The sequence below is a fragment of the Borostomias antarcticus genome, assembly GCF_949987555.1.
Source record: "Borostomias antarcticus genome assembly, chromosome: 9".
NCBI lineage: Eukaryota > Metazoa > Chordata > Actinopteri > Stomiiformes > Stomiidae > Borostomias > Borostomias antarcticus.
This window is the reverse complement of record NC_140242.1, coordinates 25,704,035-25,728,273: the sequence shown is the minus strand read 5'-3', so window position 1 is coordinate 25,728,273 and position 24,239 is coordinate 25,704,035. Positions and strand designations below refer to the sequence as shown.

The 24,239-nt window shown below is 51.9% G+C and overlaps 1 protein-coding gene across 5 annotated transcripts in view; it reads left to right on the top strand.

Annotated features, from left to right (window-relative positions):
* The window catches only part of baz2bb (bromodomain adjacent to zinc finger domain, 2Bb), a 71,111-nt gene that overhangs the window by 17,958 nt on the left and 28,914 nt on the right, over nucleotides 1-24,239 (top strand). For all 5 annotated transcript variants that reach the window (XM_084443215.1, XM_084443214.1, XM_084443213.1 and 2 more), the window contains exons 3-4: nucleotides 20,749-20,934; nucleotides 23,972-24,151. In XM_084443215.1, the coding sequence (XP_084299341.1) occupies nucleotides 20,751-20,934; nucleotides 23,972-24,151 (364 nt within the window). In that variant the 5' untranslated portion in view covers nucleotides 20,749-20,750. The remainder of the gene's footprint in view (nucleotides 1-20,748; nucleotides 20,935-23,971; nucleotides 24,152-24,239) is intronic.

The following is a 24,239-nucleotide window of genomic DNA, read 5'->3' as shown; positions in this document are numbered from 1 at the left end:
GTCCTGTGCCGCATGTCCTCCCCTCTCTCTCTCTCTCCCACGTTTCCTGTCTCTCTACACTGTCCTATACCATTAAAGCTGAAAAGCCCTAAAAAAAAAATCTATAAAAAAGAAAAAGATTACAGTGCTGCGACAGTTCCTGGCGACTGTTCCTACTGTAGCGACCGCCCCGTCTAACCGGTGTGGGCGGAGCTCTCTCCGCGTTTACAGAGCGGTCACCCCTCCGACCGGCCGGAACGCCGCCCCTTCACGCCGCCACCCGTGCGCCCCCTCTCAGCCGAGTCACGCCCCCGTCTCACGCCAGGAAAAGCCGGTCTGGTGAAACTGGGCTTTGCAGAAGGGGGGGGGAGGGGATCCTTTACCTGCATTGGATCTGTATCAAGGGAAGTTCCAAGCGCGGTAGTGAAGTCGCCCTTGTCAAATACCTTCCCTGCCAAACCCTCGCTCCCGAGCCCTGCGCCGTTGTGCAAGGTGGACTGAAATAGCACGGCGTCTCAGAAGGAGTAGCGATCAGGATTGAGTGCGGAGGAAAGGCTGCGCAGTGTCCTTGACAGGAGAAACATAACAGTTCTGGGACGGGGCCGGATCTGATAGCGAGGGAGTTGGCTGTGCTTCGGAGAGTAGTTTCGTAGCGGGGGAACTCAAAACGGGGAGCGCTTCACATTAGGAGGCCTCTGCGTAGAGTGCGTCACAAAGGCGGGGAGATTTTTGGGGCGTCAGACAGCTGGTTCGCCAGGTCGTGTGATGAAACCCTTTTTCGGGGCGTCCGTCCCTCCGCGCGCCCGACAGACCGGCGGGGTACGGTTGATCTGTACGGAGCCGTGGCGGTTCAGAGGGAGAGACCAGAATCTGAGAGACCAGAATCCCCTGCTCCACGCTCTCGACCGCCTGCCCAGATGCTCTCTGCTGTAACAGGAGCTGTGTGGCGCTTTTTCCATTAGCAAGGCTGTGTGTGTGTGTGTGTGTGTGTGTGTGTGTGTGTGTGTGTGTGTGTTTAGGGGGAGGGGAGGGGCTCTGTGTGTGTGTGTGTGTGTGTGTGTGTTTAGGGGGAGGGGAGGGGCTCTGTGTATGTGTGTGTGCGTGTGTGTGCGCGACACCGTCTTTATACACCTGTCCCTGCTATGACAACAAAAAGCAGTGTAAAGACTAGGTGCTGTTTACAGGGCATACATGTGGGGTAATAACACCTCTACCTGCCTGCAACAGAAACACAATAGGGATACACCGGTGATCGATCTGCCCCATATTATTGGCCGATATTCAGCATTTTTACCATTAGGGCTATCGCTTTTTTTTTTTTCTTCTTTTTTTTTTTTAAATCCAATTGCAGATAAAATGTATTAATTTTAAAATGCGCTACTTTGGCTCTGATGCAGCCGACTGTCTGTCTGTACTCACCCCTCTGTGGTCCTGTGCCAGGTCCCGCCCACTGGACTGTCTGACCAGCACGTCTAGTCTAAAGGGCGTTGGGAGTTTGTATCATTCTACATTTAGACACCAAGATTTTCATTTCTCCTGCAAATGTATAGCGCTTCCAAATATCAGTCTCCTTGATTACTAATGATCGGTATCAGCTCTGAAAAAGCCATATTGGTCGACCCCCTAGTACACAATATGATCTGGATTAGTAAATTAGGATGGGTAATTAGATGGGCTTAGTAAATGAGGATGGGTATTGTCGCTGTATTTGTATTCTTAACCGGCGTTGGCGAGGAGAGGGTTAATGTGGGTTTGTGCTCCTAGACTGACAGGAAGTCACGGTGAGCAGACCTCGGTGAATCTGAGCTTCCTGTGGTCACAGGTGACGCAGGAACCCGTCAGTGCTGCTGCATGCGAGATGAGTGTTGAGCACCTCTGCTGAGTTTCAAACGGTTTCTGGCCATCAGCCTTTGACTAACTCTCTGTGGCTGTAACATCCCGTGCGTGTGTGTGTGTGTGTCTCTGTGTGTGTGTCTCTGTGTCTCTGTGTGTGTGTGTGTGCGTGTGCGTGTGTGTGTGCGTGTGCGCGTGTTTGTGTATGTGTGTGTGTGTGTGTGCGTGTGTGTCTCTGTGTGTTTGTGTGTGTGTGTGTGTCTCGTGTGTGTGTGTGTGTGTGCGTGTGTGTTTCTCTGTGCATGCGCGCGTGCGCGCGTGTGCGTGCGTGCGTGTGTGTGTGTTTGTGTGCGTGCGTGTGTGTGTAAATCCCAGATCACTTCAGAGTAAAAAGCCGTCTTGACTGTTCCCAGAACTGGCGCTGTCTGGGCGCTGGAACAGGGAAAGATACAGGGAGTAACAGAATGAGTACAGATTACTCACACACTCTCTCACACACGCTCTCTCTCTCTCTCACACACACGCACACGCACACACACGCAGAGTCTCGTTCTCCACCGCTCAGACATCCTGTCATGTCATGAGAGAGCCGTGCGGTGCGGGCAGGGCAGCCTGTGTAAATGTCCAGCAGCCAAACCATTGTGCCACCAGCGGCCCAGCTGTAAACAGGTTCAGTAACCCATCTGGGATTGACTCAGCCATGTCTGCACCGTAGCTCACCCCTGTCTAACCCACGTCTAATTGCCGTTCCGTGTGAATGATTAAAATACATATATATATATATATATATATATATATATATATATATATATATATTTAAAACGATTTCTTTGAAAAAGTCGTGATTTCAAATGCAGCAGCAGAGTGGGGGGCCGCCCTAATGGGCTCTAGAGCAGCCATAATTAATATCTGTGAAATGTCCCTTCGATTAACGTGGACATTTATAGCCTTCCAAGGCCGAGGAGTGGTCGCCGGTGTTCAGAGCGTCACACGTAGCCCAGCGGAGCACAGAGACCCAGCCGGGGACACGGTGGACGCGACGGAAAACGTCTCGGCAGAGACGAGCTCCGTCTCCAAGATGGCTCGGAGGCAGACAGGAAATTAGTTATTTCTCTTCGCACATTCATCAAAATAAAAATAGTTCCGCGCGCATCCCCCTGTGGCTCCGCTCAGCCCCTGAATACGCTCGCTGTGAAAGGCGCAGCTGCGCGCGACGCCGCGCGTTCGCCGTTAACTCTGGAATGAGTTTCAGGTGTTTTTTCTCTGCAACGTTCAAAAATCAGCCCCCCCCCCCCCCCCGTGCGCCTGCTCCCTCTCGCTGCTCTCAGATGTTTTGTTGGCGGTTTCGTCCCGTATGGAAAGAGTTTTTTTTATTTGACTTTAAACAAACAATTCGTTTGATGACCTGTATGTTGTTTTTAGTTCTACTGTGGTGTGAAGGACAGTTTTAACAAGTTTGGGCTCCAGTATGAAAAGTTGACTACAGATACCAGATAGATAGACAGACAGACAGGCAGACACAGACAGACAGACAGACAGACAGACAGACAGACAGACAGACAGACAGACAGACAGACAGACAGACAGGTAGGTAGGTAGGTAGACACAGACAGACAGACAGGTAGGTAGGTAGACACAGACAGACAGACAGACAGACAGACAGACGGGTAGACACAGACAGACAGAGACAGACAGACAGACAGGTAGACACAGACAGACAGACAGACAGGTAGGTAGGTAGACACAGACAGACAGACAGACAGACAGACGGGTAGACACAGACAGACAGAGACAGACAGACAGACAACTGTAATACAGTAGCACAATACTGAAAAATGCAAGAACAGTGACAGCGTGCAGACAACAGTGACCGTGTACTGTACAAACGTGTACGTACTGTACAAACAGCATAGGCTACAGCAATACAGTAGCAGACTACAGATGACAATGCAGTTACACACAGGCTCGTGACACGGCGGTCTGTGATAACCTTTCATTTAATGACTAAGGCGGCGGTCGGGTGCAGACGGAGGTTGGCTCGGCAGCTGAGGCGCGGGGGTGCAGGGACAAACGGGGTATCCGGGGGTATCTGCACCCAGATAACGGGAGTGCGTTTTATTCTGAGCGTCTTCATTTTTCTGCGGCGTGATGCGTGAAGGGTGTTTGTGAAAGGTGTCTGCCGCTGCTTATCCGCCCCTGACATCAGGAAGCGCGGCGCGTCGGGGTAGGGAGTTTATTTTTGTCCCCAGGATCTGAGAAACATAAAACGGTAATTTGATTAGGGCCCCAGCGTCTGCGTGCAACTTCCTCTCGTGTGTCTAGATAGACTCTCAAATCTCCTCAGATTAGGCTACTACTGTTCACTTGGCTGATCTGGCCCTTCTCATGTGCCGTCGCGACCGCCGGGCCTTTTTCCTTTTGCGTTTATCTGCGCCGAGTTCAGAAAAGGAATGGAATTTAGGAAAGGAATTTAGAATGTCAGGATCAACCCGATGTTGTTTGTCAGGAAGCACCTTTTAGAAGCCCACTGTACCGCTCTGTGAGCCAAGAATATGGAGCTGGTTCATCTAGGGTCCTTGATGCTGGTACCACACGGCTAGTGGCTTACTGTCATGATCACCTCAGATAACTGCTATCCGAAGCCTGTGATTGGCCCTTAAACAGGAAGAGGTGTCATGGCGATGGCGGTCCAGATAAGGTGAGCAGTCAGTTTAACTGTAAATAGCAGAATCATAAACGATCAGGGCGACCACTGGGCTAGCACAACATAGTATATCCCATGTTTGCTTTCGCTTAAAAGTAGCTCTACACTAGAGGATTTTCAAATTGCATTGGTGGCGTTCTAAATGGTCGTTTCCACTTAGCCCTGGGCCGAGCCCGGGGCAAACCTAGGATTTGGATTTAAGTGTCTCTCACACAAAGGAGAAATTAGGCCAAATGCAAGACACTCCATTTTGTTCATCACAGCCGAACACAAATTGCTTCATCGTGGGACTTTCGCCCACAGACATCGTAAGAGTTACTTGATAATTGAATTCCACACAAATGAACAACAACAAAAAAACAAAACATCAAAGGCTTTTTGTCTAATAGTCACCTTCTTCCATGGCGTATCTGTTATGCTCAGCCAAGTTAGCCTGCCATTGCTGAGCTGTCTGGCAGCGTGTTCTCCTTTTAATTGACTCACCGCTATAAAAGACGATGTGTGTGGACCATCTTGAAACATGCAGCTTTTTGAAATATCAGTCAGACACCATTGTCGTTTGGCACGAATCGTAGATCGTTGCATCTGTTTATCAGTCTTGCGTGTGGTTGCTGTATTTATCAGTCAAACTCGATGGAGCCAAACGCGCCTGATTAAATCCTGCTTTATTTGCTGCTGTAATTGAACGGAGAGGAGAGACTTTGCATCCAGCGTAGGCGGCGTCTTTTATTAACGCCTCTGAAATGACCTTCACAGTTGTTTCGCATTTTTCATTTTAATCAAGCCCTCAGATCCGACCTGCGTATTGTTGAAGGCAGTTCTGTAGCCATGCAGGAATTTAAAAATTCCTTGCTCGGTATTTTTCTGCCCGTTGCATTCCTCCAGAGTCTTCCCTTCTCTTGATTATTATGCAGATTTTCTCACATTAAGGGGATGAGTTTAGTTTAAGATTACGTTAGGTTATGTGCCTACAGATAATTGCTCCGTTTCACCACACTCGAAAACAGCATCGGGGATAATACTAAAATTATTCTTCAAGACTAGAGACCAATGTCCCCTTTGTTCACTACTGCATCCTGGTTGAATTGTTGTTTTCTGTGTTGTAGCCTAATTGGTACACCAGGGTGTGTATTTTCTTATTTAAGCCTATAGTCAAAATGCATCTTAATAAAGACACAGATTTTACTGACTACATTAAGAAAGAGAAGAAATGTGTGTCCAACTAAGCTGGAGCAATGCCTTTGTACTGTAGCATTGAAACTTTGTGTCATACTCTCTCTTGTGACAAAGACCTCCGGCCCGCGTCGGCCGTCAGGGTTCGTTCAGGGGAGGTGTGCTCTTGGTAATTAGAAGTCAATTCGCAAAAATTGATTTGATTATGCTAATCAAGGCCGATAATATCTTTAAAGCGACGACGCAGCTGCGGCGGACAGAGACGGCTCCTCCCCCCCCGCCCGCCACATCGAGATGTCACCGTGTGTTTCCCTGACGAGCGCCTCCGAAGGAGAACCACCAGCGGGTGTGTGTGTGTGTGTCGTCGGGAGGGATGTGTGTCGTCGGGAGGAGTGTGTTGTTGTTGTAGGACAGCATCTTACTTCCTTCTCCAATTGCAGTTGGGAAATCTAAATCTTTTTTTATTTTTATTAGTCATCGTTTAACGTTAACCAATCTTTTCTCTGCGTTTGTGTGTGTGTATGTTTGGTTGTCGTGTATGTGTGTGGTTGTGTGTGTGTGGTTGTGTTGTGTGTCAGTGCGTGCCAACTGTGGGCCAACACATTCTTTAGTGTGCGTTGTGAGCAGCGCGAGGGAGGGGGGGGGGGGGCGGGGCGGAGGGTTGATTGACAGGCAGAGGTGAATGGCGGTCAGTGTGCAGCGGAGGAGTGTGGGGTCGTCGTCGGGTGCCGGCCACGGGCTGCTTTTATATCCTTTGTGCCGATGCACCGACCATGTGGCTGGACTGGGCTTCAGAGCCTCCATGTGTCTCATGTTACCAGCTTGGCTCGCTCTCTCTCTCTCTCTCTCTCTCTCTCTCTCTCTCTCTCTCTCTATCTCTCCATCTCCCCCCCTCTCTCTCTCCCCCTCCTCTCTCTCTTTCTCTCTCTCTCTCTCTCTCTACCTCCCCCCCCCTCTCTCCCCCTTCTCTCTCTCTCTCTCCCCCCCCCCCCTCTCTCTACCCCTCCTCTATCTCTTTTTCTCTCTCTCTCTCTCTCTCTCTCTCTCTCTCTCTCTCTGACTCACCACAGATCACCGTCTCCTCAGATCTCTCGCTGCTGCTCTCGCGGGGTCAGGTAGGAGTAGGAATCCCTGATGGCGTTAGCTTTCGCCACCTTGCAAGACGGTCCGGGAGTAAAAGAACAAACAAACAAACAAACAAGACACCCCCCCTCCACCCTCTGCTTTTGCATACGCCGTTTTGTTTAGAATCGTCCTCGGGCCTATCTCTCAGCCCTGTGGCGCTCCTTAACCGCGTTCCAGTCAGAGTGGCTGGCCTGGCTCTCCTCGTCCGGCGCTGCCGCGTGTTATCTTAATCATACTGTGGCCTATCCGGAATGTCTGGGGCCTCTCCGGCCTTCTTTGTGTCACAAGAATTCGGTCTCAGGTTTATGGATCTCTAATCCTATTTTGCTTTCTTTCGCCGTTCTAAGCGGAGCAGGGCGGAGGCATAAGCTGTCCGTCTCCAATAACACGCCGACTCCCCAAGTCTTCAGGCGGGATAGTTTTGACATGGATAGTGTTCTCTGTGGCCAGCGTGGGAGAGAGTGGATTCTAGTGTGGGTGCGGGACAACTCGCCCCGCTCGAAGCGACTCTTCGTCTCTTAAGCCCGCGATACGCTTCGCGATATACTACGCGTCTCCCGCGTTTATTCGGAGCGTCGGCTGCGGTTGAATTTAACACGCCGCGCGACTACCCCGCATAGCGAGTATACTGCGGGCTTTACGTGGCCCCCCCCCCCGGACCGCCCTGTAACACGTTTTAACGAGTGAAACGTAGCCTAATTAACATTAGCCCATTTCAGCCAGCCTGCCAGGCTCAGGTGCCGAGCCCAGATCTACACACCCCGGCGTTGCAGCGAAAACGTAGCGCTCCGAGTGTCTTGAGTGTGGGTTTGTTTTTTTTTTGGGTCGCCGGCCGCTCTCTCTCTCTCTCTCCCGCGCCCCTCCTGCCGCGCGGCGCGGCGTGGCGGTGGACATATGGAGGCTGCGTGATGAAGCGTCTGTCAGGGACGCCGTGGATCTGTTTTATTGCTTCATCGGGGCTTCACTCCAGATCCGCTCGCTATAGTTGCTGATGTGTGATTTATACTCTGCCTTTCCTCTGAGAGAGGGAGAGGGATAGAGAGGGTGGGAGGGAGGGAGAGAGAGAGGGAGGGAGAGACAGGGAGAGAGAGAGAGACCCTCAGGAATGAGGAAGCCATCATAGTGATGTTTTACCTTGATCCCGGCGGCCTTTTCATTCCTCTCGCTCCTGACGGCGCCGGAGAAATGGGCCAAAAGGCCCCGTTCGGTCCGATCCGCCCCTCCACATAAATAGCGAGCGGACATGTTGTTTTGCTCGGCCGTCCGGAGCGCGGAGGTCGCCGACACGGCCCTGAGGCCGCCCGGAGCGTCGCACTTTGCACCCTCAACGTTTCTAAATAGAGAGCAGGTCTACTACCAGCCAGGGGAATTACAGACAACAGACTGTAGCATCGCTACTCACCGGCATTTGAAGCCCGAGGACATTTTCTCACTCGCCGACTCGAAGGCGACAGCAAAAATATAGCGACGAGAGCCTGAAATGACGTAAACGAAAGCCCTAAGCAAGGCCAGGGCTACGGGAAATGATCGCTACGTGAGGAAAGGCATCGCGTCGCCCCCTAGGGCGGTCTGCGTAGGCCCGACTCGTGAAAAAGCGCCCCACTTAAGACGGCAATCTCTCCCCGTAACCTCCCTAACGAGAGGCGGCCGAGGAAGAAGACGTCTCGCGTGCGCTTTACGGTTGAGTTACGGCGGCGAGAGAATGCCCCCGGGGTCAGAGCGCCGGTTAGAGCGCCAGATAACCTTTGCACCAGCAGCCCGCTCTCATGTTTAATTTGTAGCTCTGTCTCCCGTCAGGTGATTGCGTTCTATTTATACGCCCTCTGTTTCTCCTGTTTACATGCAAATGTACCCCCCCTCCACCCCCCAACGTGTCACGCTGACGAGAGCGCCCGGGAAACGTATTTCTGAATTCTGTCTCATTTCCAAGTCGTATTCCGACCGCGTTAACACCTTGCTTTGTGTGGATAATTGAAGTTGCAAGTCAAAGCTGTGCTAATTATGTGTTGATGCATTTTTTTTTTATCCTCTGCATTAACAAAATGTGTGTTTTTAGAGAGGTGAATACTGAAGTCCGGACTAGGCAAACAGACCCCTTTGTCTCTGGCGAATGCCTGCAGTAGTGCGTTTGTCTGACTGACTGGCATGCCAAAAAAAAAAATCTGGTGATCAAGTAGCCCTAGAAGTCAAAGTTGTTACCACAGAGGCTAGAAATATATTCTACATTCCAAGAAAATTAGGTTTTGGTGAGCGGCATCTTTGAACGATGGCTTTCTGGTAATTTGTCAATCTCAGAAAATGAAATTGTTGGTTACAAATGGACTTTGGTCCGACACAACATTCTGCGCAGGGCGTCGATGGATTCCCAAGCATCTTGGATGACAATAGAGCACTAGGCTGGCCGCAGAGAAGCTTTAGAGATCCTCATTGTTCCGGGCTGAAAGCAGTAGCCATCTTCTTTTTGTCTCTCCTCTCGCATGCCTGTCATCTGCATTATGCATATCATGAGTGAGCAAGGCTCCAATCAGAGACCACTGATGGAGGTCTCTCCTGTTCCCTCGCTCCCCTCGCCTGTCTCACTCCTCTCCCTCCCTCCCTCTCTCTCTCTCTCCCTCCCTCCCTCCCTCTCTCTCTCTCTCCCTCCCCCCCTCCCTCTCTCCCCTCTCCTCTCTCTCTCTCTCTCCGTCCCTCTCCCCTCTCTCCTCTCTCTCTCTCTCCCCCTCCCTCCCTCCCTCCCTCTCTCTCTCTCTCCCTCCCCCCCTCCCTCTCTCCCCTCTCCTCTCTCTCTCTCTCTCCCTCCCTCTCCCCTCTCTCCTCTCTCTCTCTCTCCCCCTCCCCCCTCCCTCTCTCCCCTCTCCTCTCTCTCCCTCCTCTCCCCTCTCTCCTCTCTCTCTCCCCCTCCCCCCCTCCCTCTCTCCCCTCTCCTCTCTCTCTCTCTCCCTCCCTCTCCCCTCTCTCCTCTCTCTCTCTCTCCCCCTCCCCCCTCCCTCTCTCCCCTCTCTCCTCTCTCTCTCTCTCCCTCCCCCCTCCCTCTCTCCCCTCTCTCTCCCTCCCCCCCCCTCTCTCCCCTCTCCTCTCTCTCTCTCTCTCCCTCCCCCCCCTCTCTCCCCTCTCCTCTCTCTCTCTCTCTCCCCACCCCCCTCTCTCTCTCTCCCTCCCTCTGCCCTCTCTCCTCTCTCTCTCTCTCTCTCTCTCTCCCTCTCTCTCTCTCCTTCCCTCCCTCTCTCCTCCCTCCCTCCTTCCCTCCCTCTTCCTTCTCCCCTCTCTCTCTCTCTCTCTCTTTCTCTCTCTCTCTCTGTCTGAATTTAACCTCTATTCTACTGCAAGCACCAAAAAAAGAACAGCGAACTCTTTGCAGGACTGTTGAATGAAACTATTCATGGAGTTGCCCTGGTCACAGGTCCGTGTCGTCCGAACGGGGACCGCTCTCGCAGACGCGCGCCGCTCTGCGTACTGTACAGTCTTCAGTTACAGTAGCTCCACAGGATGTGACACAACACCCGAGTTGCGTTTCCTTATTTTGATTAAACACAGGAGGCTGGATAATATTGACACTTGCCCTGGCGTAATTTCGGGCGGTTATTTCCTCGTTCCTCCTCCATCAGCGGCCGTAACCGCCGTTAACGTTGCCTCGGGGACGGGAGCGGTTCCGCAAATGATTGAGGAGTAAACAGAGAGGGGGCACGATGGGGAATTATGTAATGTAAAGTAATAACCGCGTCTCTAACAAGCGTCTGCTCGCCGTGTTCCTCCTCGTCGCCATCGCTCCCCTTCCTGCGTGCAGGACCTGCTCATTACGCCGGACTATACGCACCTTTAAACAGCCTCTGATGTAATGGCGCTCTGTGAATAATTAGGCCCGTATATCCACCGCCTGTGTGTTCATCTGTAATAAGGCAGAACAATATTACCTTCTGGAGAGGCTGAGCAGAGAGACACAGAGACGGTCTCACCCAAAGAACCCAGCTAAGGATCAAGATTGAGGAATGGATGAAGTGGCTAGTCTTTCTTTTTCTCTCTCTCTCTCCCCCTCTCTTTCTCTACCCCTCTCTTTCTCTCTCTCTCGCCCTCTCTCTCTTTTTCTCCCTCCCCCTCTCTTTCTCTCTCCCTCTCTCCCTGCCTCTCCCCTCCCCCTTCTCTCTCTCTCTCCCTCTCTTTCTCTCCCTCTCTCCCTCCCTCTCTCTTTCCCTCTCCCTCTCTCCCTGCCTCTCCCCTCCCCCTTCTCTCTCTCTTTCTCTCCCTCTCCCTATCTCTCTCCCCTCTTTTTCTCTCTCCCTCTCCCCTCCCCCCTCTCTCTCTCTCTCTCTCTCTCTCTCTCTCTCCCCTCTCTTTCTCTGCCCCCCCCCCCCCCTCTCTCTCTCTCTCTCTCTCTCTCTCTCTCTCTGTATAATTAGAGAACACGCAGGACTACTTATCTGTTTTCCCTGGCTAACACCTGCAGCCCTAGGAATGCGTGCGTGACGGACGGACGGACGGTCAGTCTGGACGGAACCAACACGCGCCGCCGTTCCCGCTTCCGGGCCCCCCCGCCGGCATCCATGTCCACCCACCGCCCCCCCCCCCCTCCTCCCCCACGGGGAACGACCCGGGCGCCACGCCGCCGCACGCCTCCCTGGCCCCGCCCCGCTCTCCTCCGAACCGCCGCCGCCGTGAAGGACGGACCTTCACGGCGTTTGTCATAATGAACCCCCCCCAATCCCCCCCCCCCCCCCATCATTCATCAGAGTTCATTTGCCTCCCAAACTGCCCCCCCCAGTCTCCCTTTATCCACGGAAGAGCTCCATACGCGTCTCGGCGGTCGATGCGAAGGAAAATGACTCCGCGGCGTGAAGGTCCTCCCTAAAAGACGCGCGCTCCCCGCGGAACGACGATGGCGGAACGCCGCCTCCCCCTCCCGTGTTGTTGTGGGGGATTATCGCCCCGGTGTTATGAGCGCAGATGGGAGGCGAGCGGGGGGGGGGGGGGGGGGTGTTTTTGTGTGTGTGTGTTTGTGTGTTTGTGTGTGTGTGTGCGTGCCCTTGCGTACGAGGTCAGAGACGTGATTACCGGCCCGGGACGCCACGCTCTGGCTGGGGCAGCCTGATCCAGCAGGGGGAAGTCCTCTGTGTGTGTGTGTGTGTGTGTGTGTGTGTGTGTGTGTGTGTGTGTGTGTGTGTGTGTGTGTGTGTGTGTGTGTGTCTGTCTCTGTCTGTGTGTATGTATGTGTGTGTCTGGGTGTGTGTGTGTGTGTGTGTGTGTGTGTGTGTGTCTATCTGTGGGTGTGTGTGTGTCTGTATCTGTGTGTGTGTGTGTGTGTGTGTGTGTGTGTGTGTGTGTGTGTTTGTGTGTCTGTCTATGTCTCTGTCTATCTTTGTGTGTGTGTGTGAGAGTGTGAGGTCAGTGCAGGGTTTGGGGATAGGAGACAGGACCATGGAAGTGAGGTTCAGCCCCTGTGAGACGCAGAGCTGGGAAAGGCTGAGAGATGCTGTCTGTTTGAACCAACCCTGCTGCTGCCACTACTTCACAATCACAATCCCTTTATCCCTTTATGTAGTTCTAGAGCATACTAGGCTTCTGTTTCGGCCAATGGTGCATAACATGGAGACAACATTGGACAGGGCACAGGGACAAGAAGGGACAGCGCCCCTGTAACGGTAGTACTCTCGTCTGCGTCGTTTCGTTCATTTGACCCATGTCAAGGGAATGTCCAGGGCGGGACGCGAACCTGCAACCTTGCGTTTGCAAGTCGGATGTGCTAACAGCTACGCCAAGAGAGAGATCCCTATCGGCAGGGTCGTTAGCGCATCCTTTATACCAGGGGAGTGAGTGTCAGCAGCTACTCGCTACCACGTCCTCGGAGGACTACACTCACTCTACGAGGGTTTACAGGGACGATACACTCGGTCACACACCGCCCAAGACTTGCGTCCCCTGTCCTCCACACTGGGATCTCCTGTGGGACACGGGGCTGGACGTCCATAAGGAAAGTGGGTTTGGCCTGGTGTCGACAGACAGACCCTGTGGAACCGTCCGGGCCCGTCCTGTGGAACCGTCCGGGCCCCGACACAGAAAACGCATCAGACAACTGTTGCGGAAGCGGCCACTTAGGCTAGACAACATTTCCTGCAAGTGGCGTCACATCGTGATGGGAGTTGTCCCCCCTTTGATTCGAAATGGCTTCCCAGCCTGCTAATGCCGCTCCGGCCTCGAGAAGCACATGGTTTCATTTGTCTACCAGTGTGTGTGTGTGGGGGGGCAACATAAACAAGATCCCCCCCAGGAGGTTAAATTAACTCTGTTTACCAGCCAGTGGACGGTAAAAAAAAAATCTGTCTGTCTGGTAAATTTTAAGCCAAAATGTTAGTTTTGGACCATGCTAGTACAGTTAATGTTGCTACTATAGTTAATGTTACTGCTATTATAGGCTATGCACATTGCACACTACTATAATATTGATCGGGAATCGCATACTGTGTGAGATGCTGTACTGTATTCTAAATGGTAATAATAGTAAAAAGCAATTTATTATTTTTGGTTGGTGAAAAATCTGTCTGGCGGATAATTTTTTTTAAGTCACAAAGTTGGTTTTAACCCCCCCACTACAAACCTCCAGGCTGAGATGAATGATGGTCCAGGTCGGGGGGGGAGGGGCTTCCATTCTATCCAACAACGGTGTGCGGTGCTACGGTGTCGGACATGTCCCGCTCTGAGACGCCCCCCCCCCCCATGAGAGGTAAAGGACTGGGCCCAGGAACCACACTCCCATCGCTATCCAGTCAGGTCTAGGCCGAACCACTCGGCGGGGAGGGGGGCGGGTTTTCAGCTGAACTGTGGATGCACCCGGCCTCCTCGCCGCCGCACGCCGCCGTCCTCCTTGGCCGCCGCAGCCAGTTCCCGCCAGGAGCCTCCTGCTCACCCCTCTCACGCACGGACACACACGCCCGCACACACACACACACATACACACGCCGCACACACAGCGATACACACACACACACATACACACACACATACACACGCCCGCACACAGCGGCACACACACACATACATACACACAGATACACACACACCCATACACGCCTGCACACACAGCGACACACATTCACACGCCTGCACACACACATACACACACACACGACTGCACACACAGCGGCACACACAGCAGCACAGACACACACACACACACCGACCGACACACACAGTGGCACACACACGCAAACACATTGGCAGACACGCAGGCTGGTGCACGCGCACACACACGCACACACACAGATAGGAGTAATAATTAATAATTCACTTCATTTCGGTGTGTTTCTGCATTTCCGCTGGGTGAACCCAGGAGGGGGATGAATGAATGAATGAATGAATGAATGATCGATAGTTTAGTTTAGTTGACTGATGAATGAATGATAGATAGTTTAGTTTAGTTTAAATACACAGGTTTAAAAGCATCTTTGACCATAACCATCATATTACATTGTAGAGGAATTACACACATTAAAGTCTGGGACTTATTTCCATTGTGGTCCTTGTCTGTTATGGTCTGCACAGGCAGCCCTCTAGCCAGTGGATAGCCAGGCAGGGTCACCCCAGGAGGGGGATAACTAACGATGGTGACCCCAGGAGGGGGATAACTAATTATGGTGACCCCAGGAGGGGGATAACTAATGATGGTGACCCCAGGAGGGGGATAACTAACGATGGTGACCCCAGGAGGGGGATAACTAACGATGGTGACCCCAGGAGGGGGATAACTAACGATGGTGACCCCAGGAGGGGGATAACTAACGATGGTGACCCCAGGAGGGGGATAACTAACGATGGTGACCCCAGGAGGGGGATAACTAATGATGGTGACCCCAGGAGGGGGATAACTAACGATGGTGACCCCAGGAGGGGGATAACTAATGATGGTGACCCCAGGAGGGGGATAACTAACGATGGTGACCCCAGGAGGGGGATAACTAACGATGGTGACCCCAGGAGGGGGATAACTAACGATGGTGACCCCAGGAGGGGGATAACTAATGATGGTGACCCCAGGAGGGGGATAACTAACGATGGTGACCCCAGGAGGGGGATAACTAATGATGGTGACCCCAGGAGGGGGATAACTAACGATGGTGACCCCAGGAGGGGGATAACTAATGATGGTGACCCCAGGAGGGGGATAACTAACGATGGTGACCCCAGGAGGGGGATAACTAATTTTGGTGACCCCAGGAGGGGGATAGCCAGGGATGGTGAAAAGGCCTTTCCCTTTTTTTTCCCACGGTGCCGTTGTCTCCCACAGGGAGGTTAGAGCCCCCCCTGCTTTTACACCCTTTATATCCCCCCAAATCTCCTTCATATTCCCCCATCCATCCCTCCTTCATCTCATCCATCCCTCCATCTCATCCATCCCTCCTTCATATCCCCTCATCCATCCCTCCTTCATCTCATCCATCCCTCCTTCATCTCATCCATCCCTCCTTCATATCCCCTCATCCATCCCTCCTTCATCTCATCCATCCCTCCATCTCATCCATCCCTCCTTCATATCCCCTCATCCATCCCTCCTTCATCTCATCCATCCCTCCTTCATCTCATCCATCCCTCCTTCATATCCCCTCATCCATCCCTCCTTCATCTCATCCATCCCTCCTTCATATCCCCTCATCCATCCCTCCTTCATATCCCCTCATCCATCCCTCCTTCATGTCCCCTCATCCATCCCTCCTTCATCTCATCCATCCCTCCATCTCATCCATCCCTCCTTCATATCCCCTCATCCATCCCTCCTTCATCTCATCCATCCCTCCTTCATCTCATCCATCCCTCCTTCATATCCCCTCATCCATCCCTCCTTCATCTCATCCATCCCTCCTTCATATCCCCTCATCCATCCCTCCTTCATCTCATCCATCCCTCCTTCATATCCCCTCATCCATCCCTCCTTCATCTCATCCATCCCTCCTTCATCCATCCCTCCATCTCCATCCCTCTTTCATATCCCCTCATCCATCCCTCCTTCATCTCATCCATCCCTCCTTCATATCCCCTCATCCATCCCCTCATCCCTCCCTCCTTCATATCCCCTCATCCCTCCCTCCTTCATATCCCCTCATCCCTCCCTCCTTCATATCCCCTCATCCCTCCCTCCTTCATATCCCCTCATCCATCCCTCCTTCATATCCCCTCATCCATCCCTCCTTCATGTCCCCTCATCCATCCCTCCTTCATCTCATCCATCCCTCCATCTCATCCATCCCTCCTTCATATCCCCTCATCCATCCCTCCTTCATCTCATCCATCCCTCCTTCATCTCATCCATCCCTCCTTCATATCCCCTCATCCATCCCTCCTTCATCTCATCCATCCCTCCTTCATATCCCCTCATCCATCCCTCCTTCATCTCATCCATCCCTCCTTCATATCCCCTCATCCATCCCTCCTTCATCTCATCCATCCCTCCTTCATCCATCCCTCCATCTCCATCCCTCTTTCATATCCCCTCATCCATCCCTCCTTCATCTCATCCATCCCTCCTTCATATCCCCTCATCCATCCCCTCATCCCTCCCTCCTTCATATCCCCTCATCCCTCCCTCCTTCATATCCCCTCATCCCTCCCTCCTTCATATCCCCTCATCCCTCCCTCCTTCATATCCCCTCATCCCTCCCTCCTTCATATCCCCTCATCCCTCCCTCCTTCATATCCCCTCATCCCTCCCTCCTTCATATCCCCTCATCCCTCCCTCCTTCATATCCCCTCATCCTCACTCTGGCTGCCCGGAGCCTCCCTGCCGTCAGGCTGCTGTAGCGGAAGCCTCCTTAATCGTGTTTAGCAGGACGGACGGACAAGAGAGAGAGGGAGGGAGGGGGGGGAGGAGAGAGGGAGGAAGGGGGGGAAGAGAGGGAGGGGGAGGGCTCCCGGCGGACAGTGATTTGTGTAGGTAAAAGAAGGCTGCCGGTGTCACCAGGCAACGGCGCAGAGCGAGTGAGCCGACCGGGCCGGCCGATTGGCTCATGCTCCAGCGGATTGACTCACGCAAATACGGCCTGGCTCCGCAGCCAATCATTAGGCCATTAGAGTCGGGGGTAATCATTACATTCACAGCTATCATTTGCTGTATTTATAGGCAAGTGTATTATTCATTCACGTACCGTTTGCTGTTATTATTTTGTGTGTGTTTGTGCACCTGTTAATGTGTTTGTGTGTGTGTGTTTGAAAGAGAAAAAGTGTGTGTGTGTGTGTGTGTGTGTGTGAGATCGATGGCGGAACAGAGGGGATGTAATGACAGTGGAACAGAAGTAAACAGACGGAACGAGGCAGAGCAGCAGTGAGAGGCTACTGACTGATATGATGCAGCACCCTGACTCTGAATGGGGTCAAGGCACTGTTCTCTCTCTCTCTCCCTCCCTCTCTCTGTCTCATTCTCTCTCCCTCCTTCTCTGTCTCATTCTCTCTCTCATTCTCTCTGTCTCTCTCCCTCCCTCTGTCTCATTCTCTCTCCCTCTCTCTCTGTCTCTTTCTCTCTCTCCCTCCCTGTCTCTCTATCTCTGTCTCATTCTCTCTCCCTCTCCCTCTGTCTCATTCTCTCTCTCTCTCATTCTCTCTCTGTCTCTCTCCCTCCCTCTCTGTCTCATTCTCTCTCTCTCTCTCTCTCTCTCCCTCCCTGTCTCTCTATCTCTGTCTCATTCTCTCTCCCTCTCCCTCTTTCTCTCTCCCTCTCTCTCTCTCTGTCTCTGTCTCTCCCTCTCTTTCTGTCTCTTTCCCTCTCTCTCTGTCTCTCTCTCTTTCTCTCTCTCCATACGTCTCTCCTCCCAGCACCTTCCATTAGCTGAGGAGACATTGTGTCCACAGCCTGAATACTGCTGATCCACGCTGATGACTCTGCTGTGGGATTATCACCGTTAGCATCAGCCATCTGTTACCATGGCGGATAATAAGACAGACACACACACACACACCGGCCCAACAACACAGGAAACAGCTCCCTTAAATACATACACACACACACACACACACACACATATGCCCAACAACACAAGAAACAGCTCCCTTAAACACACACACACACACAGGTACACAGTCGTAGGGGTCGTAGCTATCTCCCCAGTAAACAGCAGCCTCCCCTAATCATCCGGCGGTATGTAAGTGATCACTGGCTGTTCCAGGGCGTGCCGGCGTCGCTCATCCATTCATTAGGGATGTAGAGGAAAGGTCCGTCTCTGACACACACACACGACGCGCATCAAACCGCCGCCCAAGGCTCCGCTACTCATTTAAAGGACGGCAGCTGCATCGCGCGTCCTATTGCGCGTCCTATCTGGATGTGACTTTGATTCAGGTCCAGCTATTTTCTCTCTATAAATCATCCACCCTGTACATTAGCATCCAGCTCGGGCTCCCTGGGACCTGCAGCCTGCTGTTGGGAGTGTCTGTCGCGTGTGTGTGTGTGTGTGTGTGTGTGCGCGTGTGTGTGTGTGCGCGTGTGTGTGTGTGTGCGCGTGTGTGTTCTGCCTGCCGCTTCACGGTGTCAGCAGCTCAGGATTGGTCGCGCACGCCCAAGTCAAATTAATTCACATGCCTTTGGAGGTTATATAGCAACCTGGAATACTAGCACGGCACCGTGCCGTTGATTGCCTCCGAAATCAAGCTAATAAGACCGCTAAACCCTTTTTAATCTCACGTCATAAATCAGGATTGGCTTTTTAAATCAAGAAAATGCAGTTGTTTTTTTTTTCCTCAGCTATCTCGTCCACTGTGCATTAAGTCTCGCGATGGCCCTTTTCTCGCGTTGGACGCAGTCAGCCGGACCGTCAGTAATCAGTTTGCGGGGTCGTTTGAAAGGAAACAGGTGTTGTGTGATTCTTCCCGCCGGCAGCGTCACCGTGCCGAGGAGCCCCAGAGTGGAGCGGCCGTTGCCCAAGAGGAAATCACTTCTGCAACATTTCACAGTAGAATGAAGAAGTGGGCAGACATTATGGAAAGATGAAATGTGTGCAAAAATGTGTTAGTCACACTTCTCCTTACACGACGGTATCTCCCCTCTCTTACAGTTTTTCTCAGGGTGGGATTGTAGTATCACTAGACTTCCTTTTGAGAAAGGCCTAGATCTCATTTGGACTATAAGACTGACCTTTAATTCATCGCACCCTGTGGTGTTGCTTATTCAATGGCTACTACTATTTTCTCAGTGTACTACTACATCACTATTCATGAAGTCTAAATGAAAGACCCCCTCATGTGGACTAGGAGCTCGTGCGTCGAGGCTATTTTCCTAAGGAGTGTGTGATTGTGATCGGAGCTCAGCTCTGTCTACCTTTTGTACATTTGAGGTGCGCGCACACACACACACACACACACACAACACTGCAGCAGGAAGCGATGGCCTTTCCAGTGCGGCTTTCATGTCACTGGCGTCTCGTCAGGGCCGTTCCCGGGCCAGGGACGCGCGCTTGATATTCAGAGGACGGCTTTGTCTCCCAGATTTAATCACCGGGCCGCACTCTCTCTCGGCGCAGAGCGGAGTCACCGGGGAGATCTCGAAATTGTTTATGTGTAATGATACAATAACAAAAGGCGGGGCTGTAAAACACAATCTGGAAGCGCGCGTTAACGGGAACTCTGGGATGCGGGCTTTCGGCGCGGAGCGGCGTAAATAATGTACGAGGCAGGAGATCCAGCGGTGATGAAAGTCAGCTTCTGAAGAACCAACCGACATCTTCATCTGGGAGGGGAGGGGGGGGGGTACTGTTCTCTGTGTCAACACGGGCAATGGCGGAGACGACTTGATTAGAGCTCTCTTAACCAGCCCGTAGCACCTGGGGTGGAGCTACCCCGGCCGCTGCTTACTGAAGGAGGAGTAGGAGAAGGAGGAGTAGGAGAAGGAGGAGTAGGAGAAGGAGGAGTAGGAGAAGGAGGAGTAGGAGAAGGAGGAGTAGGAGTAGGAGAAGGAGGAGTAGGAGAAGGAGGAGTAGGAGAAGGAGGAGTAGGAGTAGGAGAAGGAGGAGTAGGAGAATGAGGAGTAGGAGAAGGAGGAGTAGGAGAAGGAGGAGTAGGAGAAGTAGGAGAAGGAGGAGTAGGAGAAGGTGGAGTAGGAGAAGTAGGAGTCCTCTGAGGAGTAGGAGAATGAGGAGTAGGAGAAGTAGGAGTCCTCTGAGGAGTAGGAGAAGGAGGAGTAGGAGAAGTAGGAGTCCTCTGAGGAGTAGGAGAATGAGGAGTAGGAGAAGTAGGAGTCCTCGGTAGATCTACATGGTAGTGATTCGCAGGGAGACTCCATTTAAAAGCCCTGATGCTCCCGTTAACAATCGCCCTTGAGTGGCTCCGGTTTTACATCTCTTATAAAACAGCTGCGAACACTCCTATAAACATGTGGACATGCATGCGAGCGTGCGTGCGTGTGTGTGTGTGTGTGTGGGCATTCTCAGTGATTGACAATTTACCAGACACACATTCCATTTGCCGATAAGGTAATATATCTTTTACACCCCATGTTTTCATACACAGATCTGTAACCCTGATGAAGGCTAACACAGCCGAAATGCGTCGCTTACTATAAAGGTCTTTTATATTTGACACCCAATTGCTCTCCGAGAGTAGCTGAATACCGCTGTCTGTCTTGTCTACTGTCCCCCGCTACTCAAGTCCTCTGGCTGGGGTGGGAAGTAGCGAGTGATACAACTCTCCCTCTCTTTCTCCATAACAGCCCCACTGTGCAGATGCCGGCCTAAATGTTTCTTTGATTTTATCAGACGGACTGTCTGTTCGCTCGGAGAAGCACAAGCCAGTAGCCTTGGCTAGGCCGGGATGCTGTTGACAGTAATTCAGACGTGGAGGGGGCGGGGGGGGGGGGTCTCTGTGGGGTATGCGGAGAGCGAGAGGGGTGTGTTTTTCCACCCAACCCCCCCCCGCCCACTCCTTTCTTCCCCTGTCTTTTGTAAGCGCGCTGATTGGATTGTGTTTGACAGATATGGAGTCTGCCGAGCGGCTGGCCTCGCCGTCGTCAGCGCCGACCTCCCTGCACGTGGTCGTCTCCTCCTCCCCGGCCCCGCCCCCGGCCCAGGCCCCGCCCCCAGCCCAGGCCCAGGCCCCCTCCTCCAAGTGCAGCCTGGCCCCCGGCCCCGCCGCCCTGGGCTCCCCCCTCACCACCTGTGGTATGTACACTGCTGCTACTACTACACACACACACACACACACACACACGGACACATCATCTACTTTCAATAATAGCATTATTGTGCGAGGGTTTGATCTTTTTTTAATTCATAATCTTAACTAAAACGTATAATGAATTTAAAGGTATCCATCGTTTTTGAAAGGGCCTTCTCGAGCGTTAATCACCCATGTGTGTCGTCACGTGAACAGGAAGCGCCGTCTTCCAGTCTGCCTTTCTTTCCAGCGCGGGGCGGGAATCAGAAATCTGTCGCATTAACGAACGGCAACCATTAAAGAAACGAGCCCGCGAGAGGCGCACCGCGGCGGACGTCCGCCGACAACCTTTAGCTCCGGTTCGTCCCGCGTGGTTTTGACACGTCTGTCTGTCCGTGGCAAAGCGAGCAGGCGGCGTCCTCCCGTTCTCTCTGAATACTAATTGTGGTCAGAGCCATTAGGCGACGAGCAGCGGTGATGCATAAGCTGTCAGAATACACTGACCAGAAAATAACACGCACGTCTCCAGAACTGTGATTTGCACATTAAGTTTCTCTCTCTCTCTCTCTCTCTCTCTCTCTCTCTCTCTCTCCCTCACCCCCTCTCTCTCTCTCTCCCCCCCTCCCCCCCCTCTCTTTTTCTCTCTCTCTCCCTCCCTCCCTCCCTCCCTCCCTCCCTCCCTCCCTCCCCCTCTCTCTCTCTCTCTCCCTCCCTCCCCCTCTCTCTCTCTCTCTGCCTCCCTCCCTCCCCATCTCTTTTTCTCTCTCTCTCTCACTCCCCCCCTCCCCCCCCTCTCTCTCTCTCCCTCCCTCCCTCCCCCCCTCTCTCTTTTTCTCTCCCTCTTTCTCTCCCCCTCTCTCTCTCTCTCATGATAAGAAATGCCACAGAGGTAGTATGTATTTTTGTCATGCTGTTACAATGAGGAACCCATTAGGGATGTTTTATTTATCATGCATTATGCATTTTCATCCTCCCTCACACCAAGCGTGCCCTGAGATTTTACAGATAAGCTATTTTGGACCGAGCGGTGAATTAAATGCCGAAAGCGCGGTGGCACCTCCAATGTCACGTTGATGTTATGAGAATAAAGCAAATTTGGTTCCACCCAGTGATTTTTCATATCCCATGCAAAGCTGAGCGTCCCATGTGGTAACACCCCATTTTGAGTGACTGGAAGTACACTTGTGAGGTTACTAACTACACTCAAGATAGGCATTACATTAACTTAAATTTTTTTCTCCACAGTAGGCCTTCTTCTTGTTGACAATACATTTGAATAATGGAATTGATAGCAACTGCGTTGGGATCTTTTTGATTCAACACTGATGGACTGGAAGGCCTTGTACAGCCGATTGGCCCGATTTAAATCTGAACACAATCTTTTCATTTGTGAGTGACGTGAATGCTAAAACCTAGATGCACTTAGTTCCGCAACAACCTTCCTTTTTGTTATAAGGTCACAGACGCAATTAAAAAGTATATGTTGATGGGTTTTAATTGACATGGATGTGGGATGTTTGCAGATGGCTTTGGAAGGCATTAAAAGCGGATATAAAAGGCTAGAGCCGTCAGGAGGCTGTGCTGTGCTCCCGCCGTGCCAAGAAGATGTGGCACAGCAACGTTTTAGAAATCCATTTTCTTTTTATTGACTGACTATCCCCGGGGGCTTTCTAAATATTCAGCTTGTTGTGCTGAGAATGGATGAGTAGAAAGCCTGTCATGTTTTGTAGGTGACATTGTGTTATAGAAACTAGCTCAAGGATGCTTCTTTTTTTTTTGGTACAATATTTTTCTCAGTGGCCAGCTGAAAGTCTTTGTAAATATCTTACTCACTTTCCCTGTCTAGAATAGGGTATTACGTACTAAAACAGAGTGCAGTTTGATAATGATCAGTGTGAATGATGCTGCTTGTAACACCATAGGCCTAGATGTTTATTTATGTGGTTGGCCTTCAGTGACTTCCAAGCTACTTTGAAGTACATACTCTATAACCGTTCTATGTACTAATTTAATTTTAACAACAACAAATTACTGGAATAAAAATGAAATCCAGTGGTAGCGGTCGTTTACTACTTAGTCCTTACTTCTGTACTTGAATGTGCTTTACTGTAACCTAGTATACAGTATAGTCCTCCAGAATGACACATCCATTCAGAAGACGGATGTGTTTTTGGGATTAGAAGGGTTAGATGGCCCGCAGTAAACGCTGGAGGAGCTTCCTGCCGCCCACACTGGCTTTATAGAGCAGTCAAAACCCCTCTGTCACCCCATAAAGACTCACGTATAGACTGAAGGAGGAGGGGGGTGAGGGGTGTGCGTATGGGCCAGTGAGGGGCCGCATTACCCAGCCCACATATTAGGCTGTATCTTGTCTGGGTTTTACCGTAGTGTCTAAAACCCTTTTTGCTCAGTTGGAAATGCCATTGGAAATGCTCATGGAAACGCCATTAGCCAACAGTATAGTATGCTATGCTGTTCACACAGTATACAGTAATATGCATATTTTGGTGCCACAGGAAGATCCGTGTTCCGGAACATGACACCAGTGCCTTTGCCAGTTCTAGAACACGATATTGCGCCTTTGCCAATAGGCTCGTAGGCCTGTTTTACCTTCGCGGGATTCTCCTACAGCCCAGTAGGCTACAGTACGTGTACACAGGGCCGATATTGATATTGTACCCGTGGCCTCAACTTCCCCCGTCGTTTCAACATGAGCGAGCGAGCCAGACGCTGAAACATGCAGGATAATAACCGTGTGAACGAATTCCCAGACTCCCAGAACTATGCCTCGTATTTGCCGAGGCATGTTTGAACAGATCAAGCAGAATCTCGGCGTCAATCCTTTGGCACCCACAAACATCTCTATTTGATAATGCATGAAACTAACCAAGCATGATCCTGGAGGACTCTTTACCAGCATATTAAAAATTCACAATCACGAGGCTGAATTATTTAACCGCGGCATTTTAGCTACATGGTTTATGTATCTACTGTTTAAACCCGTTCGGTATGTTTCAATTAGCCATCTTTGCTCCCTTCTAGGACAACTCTTCCGGACTATGAGCGATCAACATTTCAACATGGCCGCCGTCTCCAGCGCCTTCCCTTTCAGCCACCCGGCGTTCGGCCTGTACACGGCCGGCTCCGGGCGCCCGGAGTTCGGAGGACTGGGGAGTCTGGGCATGTCCCTGGCCGCCCACTCGCAGCTGGGCGCTTTCCCAGGTAAGGACGGGTCAAAACCTGGATGGATTAGCGCCTCGTCACGCCGTGTTCCTAGCTGGTTTCCTGGCGCCGCGGGGTGGCGGGGGCA